Here is an 8,228-nt window from a genome sequence, read left to right on the forward strand (position 1 = left end):
TTTTATTTTGAAATCCATCCAGTTTCATCCGCGTACTAGCGCGGTCACTCAGCGTTGGGTTGCTAGACGTAAACTAAACTCAATGAAATCTGTTTCGTTTGTACGATCTTTTTGATTCACTGTTTACCTAGTTTAATTTAAGTCATGTCGGACACATGGAGTCACATCCAGGCGCACAAAAAGCAGCTGGATTCCCTGCGGGAGAGGCTGCAGAGGAGAAGGAAAGACCCAACTCAACTGGGCATCGGTGTGTTCAACAACTTTACATGCTATGAGATCTGCAAAACTATTAAGTGTGTCTTAAGTAGTATTTGGTTTATTTGTTGATAAAATACAGCTACACCAGCAATGAGAGTTACCACGTTGCTGATACAATCAGTTGTATTTGCTTGGCTTTATATGCTGAATATTGAGAACACACAGGATTCTGGCAGAAGTGATGCTGAAAAAAACTAAATTAAACTTTGACTGTGTGCCAAGGAAAGAATGAACCAGGTTTCAACCATTATTTTTTGCAGTAGTAGTGAATTAGTGAGTATATGGTGCCACCTACTGTATACAGTGTATGCATTTCCCAACAATTAGTTCTTGTTTTTGTTTTAACAGAGGTTGGAGGTGTTGAGGGTGGATCTGCGAGGAGCGACAGCCCCGGCCCGGCTCTCCAGAGTCCCCCGCAGGTGGAAGCTGAGCAGCCTCCCAACCCACAACTAGAGAAGAGACTGCTGGGATACCTGTCTGAACTGAGTCTTTCTCTGCCAATTGATTCCCTAGCCATCACCAACCAACTAAACACAGTAAGTGTACACTACCAGTCACACACCTGCTATTACTACCCCACATCTTAGAAAAGTAGTAAGGTCGACAAATCTAAACGGTGAAGTATATGAATTATGAGAAACATACACAGAGTCACACATTTTATCGTGAATTCTCCAGAAAAACTCATATCTATGGAAGCTTGTTTTCGCCACAGAACAAAATATTTAAAAAAAAAAAAATTCTCACAATTGTGAGTTTGCATCTAGCAATTCAAGACAAAATTGCTTGATATAAACTCACAATTCTGAGAAAAAAGTCAGAATTGTTGATATAAAGTCGCAATTGTGTGTGAATCATAATTGTGAGTTAGAAAGTCATAATTCTAAGAAAAGTCAGAATTGCTCACATAAAGTCGCAATTTCTATAAAAAAGTTAGAATTGTGAAATATAAAGTCAGAATTCTGAGAAAAGTCTGATATAATTGCTGATATAAAGTCGCCGTTTTGATTAAAAAAAGTCATAATTGTGAGTTATAAAGTCATAATTGTGTTATCAAGTCATAATTGCGTGATATAAAGTCACAATTCTAAGAAAAGTCAGAATTGCTGATATAGTCGCAATTTTGATTAAAAAAAGTCATAATTGTCAGTCATAAAGTCATAATTGTGAGTTATCAAGTCATAATTGTGAATTATAAAGTCATAATTGCGTGATATAAAGTCAAAATTGTGAGTTATAAAGTCATAATTCTAAGAAAAGTCAGAATTGCTGACAGTCGCAATTTTGATAAAAAAGTCATAATTGTGAGTTATAAAGTCATAATTGTGTTATCAAGTCATAATTGTGAATTATAGAGTCATAATTGCGTGATATAAAGTCACAATTCTAAGAAAAGTCAGAATTGCTGATAGTCGCAATTTTGATTAAAAAAAGTCATAATTGTCAGTCATAGTCATAATTGCGTGATATAAAGTCATAATTGTGAGTTATCAAATCATAATTGTGAGTTATAAAGTCATAATTCAAAGAAAAGTCAGAATTGCTGATATAAAGTCGCCATTTTGATAAGTCATAATTGTGAGTTATCAAGTAATCATTGTGAATTATAAAGTCATAATTGTGAATTATCAAGTCATAATTGTGAGTCATAAAGTCATAATTGCGTGTCATAAAGTCATAATTGCGTGATAGTCATAATTGCGTGTCATAAAGTCATAATTGCGTGATAGTCATAATTGTGAGTCATAAAGTCATAATTGCGTGATATAAACTCACAATTCTAAGAAAAGTCAGAATTGCTGATATAAAGTCGCAATTTTTATAAAAAAAGTTAGAATTGTGAGATATAAAGTCAGAATTCAGAGAAAAGTCTGATATAATTGCTGATATAAAGTCGCCGTTTTGATAAAGTCAGAATTGCGAGATTTATATTGTTTTCTTTGTTTCTTTGTTCTCCCTCTTCTTCATTTTCTCAGTCTGAGTCTGCAGTTTCCCATGCCTGCATCCAAAGTCTCCTCCTCAAATTCTCGGCACAAGAGCTAATTGAAGTTCGGCAGCCATCCATCGCTGCCTCCTCGTCCTCTTCCTCCTCCACCCTCGTCACTTCTGTCGACCACACCAAACTATGGGCTATGATTGGCGGCGCAGCGCAGCCGCAGAGAGCTGCCGTTAAAAGAAAAGCAGATGACATCATTCATCAAAAAAGAGCCCCAGGCTCCTCCCCTTTGCTTCAAGCTCCGCCTTCCCCTCCCAAGAAATCCTCTATCTCACTGGCTCCTGCCTCAATCTCGCAGCTAGTGGGATCCTCCGGGGGCGGAGGGGGCGGACCTGAGAAAAAAGGGCGGAGCAATAAGGTGCAAGCTTCTCACCTGGACATGGAGATTGAGAGTCTGCTGAGCCAGCAGTCCACTAAGGAACAGCAAAGCAAAAAGGCACGATACTTAAAATCAGTAAAGCTTTGTCTCTTTATGTGTATGTGGAGTCTCATGTATGCATGCTTGTGTGTCAGGTGAGCCAAGAGATCCTAGAGCTTTTGAACACCAGTTCAGCCAAGGAGCAGTCGATTGTGGAGAAGTTTCGCTCGCGCGGCAGAGCTCAAGTGCAGGAGTTCTGTGATCACGGGACTAAAGAGGAGTGTGTGCAGTCGGGGGACACGCCGCAGCCCTGCACCAAGTTACACTTCAGGTCAGTTCACACTCACGTTATTAAACGATAATAAATAACCAATGCACACACACACATTCTATTTCTTCTCTGCATTTCTCCTCTTCTCTAGCTTGCTTCCTATTATAGTTGTCTAATAAACCTGGCATTATATATTACGAATATTGTTGGCTCAGACAAAACACTTTTGTGTAAGTCACTTTGGATAACAGCATCTGCTAAATGCATAAATGTAAATAACAACCATATACATTTTCTATAAATTATAATAAAATAATAGTTTTGATACATTTAGAAATAGTAGCAATCATAATACTTATACATGTCTATTTTATTATTATTAAATATAACAATAGCCTTTTTTCGTTTGTTGATGGTTTCTGCGGGTCTTAAATCAGAGCAGAAAGTCTTACATTCTCAAAGTTGTGGCATTAAATGTTGCATGAAAAAAACATCTTCCTCTATACTGCTGTCCTGTTTTCCAATACAAATATCGAAACATCTTTGAATCAAGATGCATTTACATGAGATGGCAAATGTTAAATTAAATCTTGAAACATTTAACACAATATAGTGCGTTTATACTTAAAACAATGAGAGAGTTATGAAACCTTCCCTTTGAATGAAGTAGATTTTTCTGATCCCACTGGCAGATATTTGTTCTTGTTTCAATCATAAAAGCGCTTAATTTTGATCATTTTCACAGAAAACAAGACTTTGTAAATGTCCTCACCCTGGTGTTGTTCTGATGCTGTATGCCGTTCTTTCTTTATTTATATATATATATATATATATATATATATATATATATATATATATATATATATATATATATATATATATATATATATATATATATATATATATATATATATATATATATATATATATATATATATATATATATATATATCCCGCTCACACTCGTCCATATAATGGCAGTGAATAGTGACCAACATCAATGGTCATTATGGAAATTATTCAGCTGCGTCTCTGTTCATCAATTTTGCACGTTGTCAGTAGATCACGTGCTGAACGTTAACACTCCCATCAGCGCTTTTATGGGATTGCTCTCTCACGCTAATTTGCCGTGTTTAGTAAATCTGGCCCAAGTGTTCTAGGGATTTATGATATGATTTGGAAATCCTGACCTTGGCCGTTGGTCTTCTGTGCTCGACTGTGTGTTCATGAGACACTATTATCTAGGTCTGTACGATTAATCGAAAAATAACTGAAACCGACATTCAGAATCTCTAACCGACATATTTTTCCCATGTCGGTTATTTCGGTTTTCACGTGACTCCGCCCCATCAGTCACATCAAGTGCAGTTTGCAGGCATACACAGAGATGCAGGAGCGGTTATCTGTGTATATAGATGTCCAGAATCACTATAGTAGCTGCATGTTTTACACCGTTTATACAGGTCAGTTAATTGCTGTTCTTATAGCCTACGCGCTGACACACACACACACAGACGGCGTGCGCAAGCCCCAAAGCCGCTTTCACTTTCGTGCTCATAAAGTTTGTCAAGTATGCGTTTAAAGGCTGGCCAGTTTCAACATTTAAAGCGATTGTGCACTATTCAGAAACAACAATACGGAACACTTCTCCGTTCAGTGCTCAGCTTCTTTCTGTGACACAGAGAGCCGAGCCGTGTCGCGTCTCTGACAGCGCGCGCCCTGAAGGCAGACTCTTTCACCTGCATCCTCACAAAGCTTTGTCATTTGTCGGTGGTTTAAGCCCTGCCAGCTTGAACATTAAAGCGAGTTTCGACCATCAGATGTGTATTATGTTGAACTAATGCCTGATATATTGTGACAAACGAACACTCAGACAGAAGCTCACACATCACGTTAAGATTGCGCGCAGAAATGCAGTGTCAACGCTGTCCTGTGACTAAAGTAAAGCCTTATGAGGGCCAAAAAAAAAGCAAAATAATCGTTCATTAATCGTAATCGAAGTCAAATGTTCAATTAATCGAGGTTTTTATTTTTGGTCAAATCGTTACAGCCCTACTATTATCGCTGCAGACTGGACCGTCTGACCAATCAGAGCAGAGTAGACCAATATCTGGCCGTTATGACTTTATAACTTGTGCCGACTCGCCCAAAAAAAAACACACAAGATGTGAGAAATCAAAATGTAATAAAAACGCGACATGAAATTCAATCCATATACTATCTTCTCTTTTTGTTCATCGTATCAAGAAGAATCTGTCAACTGTCATAAATTTGTCAGATATTTAACTCAGTCAAGAAAGTACACAGATATTTTTTGGGATTTCTAGGAGTTGTCACGTTTTCATCAATCTTGATTTCTCACAACTTGTGCTTTTTTTGTGGCGAGTCGAAGTGAACAGCAGCACTAATAGAGTCTCATGAGGACCAGCGGCCGAGGTCAGGATTTTCGTTGAATAATATATCGATTTTTTTTGTTGTTGTAACTTTTAAACAAACCCTATCGCATATGGCCAATATTCACTGCAATTAAATGGATGAGCACGAGAAGGAATTAAACAAAAAAAATAAATCTCTTTTTGTGATCCACCACGGTGAGTAAATGTGATTTTAAGGTGAACCATCTCTTTAAGTCTACCTTCATAAACCCTGTAGAAGCCCTGCTCATTATAATGTGTCTCTCCTAGGCGAATCATCAACAAACACACAGACGAGAGCCTGGGCGACTGCTCCTTTCTGAATACTTGCTTCCACATGGACACTTGTAAATACGTGCACTATGAGATCGACAGTCCTCCTGAGGCAGAGGGGGACGCCTTGGGGCCGCAGGCAGGGGCCGCAGAGCTTGGGCTGCACTCCACCGTGGAGGACAGCAACGTTGGCAAGCTGTTTCCTTCACAGGTACAGCATCGCACAGATGGGCCTGCTCCACAGCTTCTGTCAAGCTATAATACAAGAGATCTGAAACAGAAAATTAGGGCCAGGGCTTAAAAACGGAAAAAAATATCAATCGGTTCACTCCGAGCAGAATCGATATTATAGCGTTTCCGTTTTTGCGTTCCTCAATAAACATTACTGTTCCGAAAACGGTTTGATTTGAAAAAATACCGTTTAATAACGTTATTTTAATTTAGCCTATACTTTAAACAGATATGTATAAATAAAGACTTATTTTCACTCAATAATAATATAACGCATGATAATTAAACTTGAATATTTATTTCATAACATTTTTAAAACCACAACAGAAATACATGCATTAATTACAAAGCATAAACAGCGGGACAAATATTGACCTGTTTTAATGGAGCGTTAACAATCTAAAGTGGCCTCTTATGCCTAACTCTTTTCAGAAGAGTGATAACATTCTTTGTACATAACTTTTTTTCAACAAGACTTGTTTTAAAAATTGCATGAATAAAGAATAAATAAACTGGATAACCATTGCTCTTTTAATGCATCGTCAACTGCTAATTTCAAAGCAAACACTGCGCATCACATAATCAAATTCAGTCAGCTAATAAAGCTTGATCATTTAATACAATATAACATACCATTTAATACGAAGCATCAACCGTCTATATAGAAAACATTGACCTGTCCTGTATTGGCAATCTGACAGACTATAGGAAAAATGTTTGATAGATGCTAGTAGCCTACTTGGACAGGCTTAAACGCAAGTTATAAACTAGCCTAAATCAGACTATTTGAGCTTAAAGTCCGTACTGCTTATTTAAACGTAAGAAAAGAATGTCCTCCAATACCTGCACATTCATTGTAGACCTCAGCGGGGAAAGAAATGTACTTGAGGCATGAAAATGCGCGCTCTACACTGACTTGCGTACCGGTAGATTCATAGATGATGGTGCGCGGGCATTTCACTCACGCTTGATCCATCAACGTCACATGCTGGACTACTCAATTCACGATTGGTCACTGCCAAATTAAAATATTAAAGAGAACGATAACATAACGTTATTAACCGGTTAATGGTCACTTCAAATTAACGTTTCTGTTCAGAACGATTCAAATTGATTTTGATTTCGTTTTCGTTTTTGTTCCTCTTAAAATTTTGTTCATTTCCGGTTTCCGTTTTCGTTCCTTGAACCGGTTCAGAGCCCTGATTAGGGGCTGCACGATTAATCGAAATCGAACCGCAATCGTGATTTGGCTTATGTGCGATTATGAAAGCGCAAAGGCTGCGATTTTAATGAAATAAATAAATGCCCATCGTGTCAGTGAAGAGCAGCTCCTGTGATCAGGAGTAAACGCTGCTCCGTCTGAAAGCACTGCGAGTTTGAGTCTCTTATAACGTGCGTTTGAAAAAGCAACACGCGTCAAACATCTTCACAAACTAGTAATGCGCTTTGAAGAGTTCATAAACCTGTTGTCCAACAAAATACGTTTAATAACAGGTTTTAACTCTCTTCATATCGTCAGTCGAGCTGATGTGGCGTCTTATCACAGAATGTCAATCAGCACTGCTTTATTATTATGAAAATACCCGAGAAGGCTTGAAGAACTCAAACACACCATATCTTGTCGCAGAAGTATTATCTTCATGTTTAATCAGTCAAAGCATTTCTATCTTCGTTTTATTCAGCCTACAGCGCAAGCTTAGCTTCACGTTCCTGAAAACGATTACTTTTCTGCGGCAAAACTGGAGTTTCTGCTCGAGGGCGCACTCTGGCCTCCAGTATGAATGAAACTTTTGGGTAGAAAATAAGAAAAATAAAACTTCTAAAGAAATGTATATGATAACATATAAATGTATACATGTTTTCCTTCAATGTACAGGAGTTTTTTGGCCCACAGTGGATGCATAAGTGGCTCATATTTCATATTAAAGACATAGAATTTAAGAAATTGATACCACAGATAAAAAGCACAGATTTTTATAATATATATATATATATTTACAATAAATCCTTAGACCTTTCGAATTATTTTTAGTCATAGGCTGTCTGCATATTAACAAGCCATAATTTTTTGGTAAAATAAGTTTTCTGTAAAATATAAATATTATTATTATACTGTTATTTTTATTCTTAAATGCTCTGTTTAAAATTTTTAATAATGAATGTTATTGTAATTATTATTATTAGTCATATTAATATATAAACACAATGTTATATACACACTTTTCATTTGTAAAAAAAAATAATAATAATAATAGTAATCACATTTGAAATCGCAGTTGTAACCAGAATAATCGCACTTTAGATATTTTCCCCAAATCGTGCAGCCCTAATGAAAATCACCAAAACCAATGTAATTGCTTATGCTCAGGCTGCATTTATTTGATTACATTTATAAAGACATACACATATATTTTAAAATTTAAGTTA

At 36.9% G+C, this 8,228-nt stretch overlaps 1 protein-coding gene across 1 annotated transcript in view; it reads left to right on the forward strand.

Moving 5' to 3' along the window:
- The first annotated feature begins 32 nt into the window (after nucleotides 1–32).
- mettl3 (methyltransferase like 3) overlaps nucleotides 33–8,228 on the forward strand; it is a 17,643-nt gene continuing 9,447 nt past the window's right edge. The window contains exons 1-5 of the mRNA XM_079804240.1: nucleotides 33–247; nucleotides 607–794; nucleotides 2,235–2,690; nucleotides 2,768–2,943; nucleotides 5,568–5,859. Coding sequence (XP_079660366.1) covers nucleotides 145–247; nucleotides 607–794; nucleotides 2,235–2,690; nucleotides 2,768–2,943; nucleotides 5,568–5,859 — 1,215 coding nt within the window. The 5' untranslated portion in view covers nucleotides 33–144. The remainder of the gene's footprint in view (nucleotides 248–606; nucleotides 795–2,234; nucleotides 2,691–2,767; nucleotides 2,944–5,567; nucleotides 5,860–8,228) is intronic.

This window comes from Gobio gobio (assembly GCF_949357685.1).
Source record: "Gobio gobio genome assembly, chromosome: 2".
NCBI lineage: Eukaryota > Metazoa > Chordata > Actinopteri > Cypriniformes > Gobionidae > Gobio > Gobio gobio.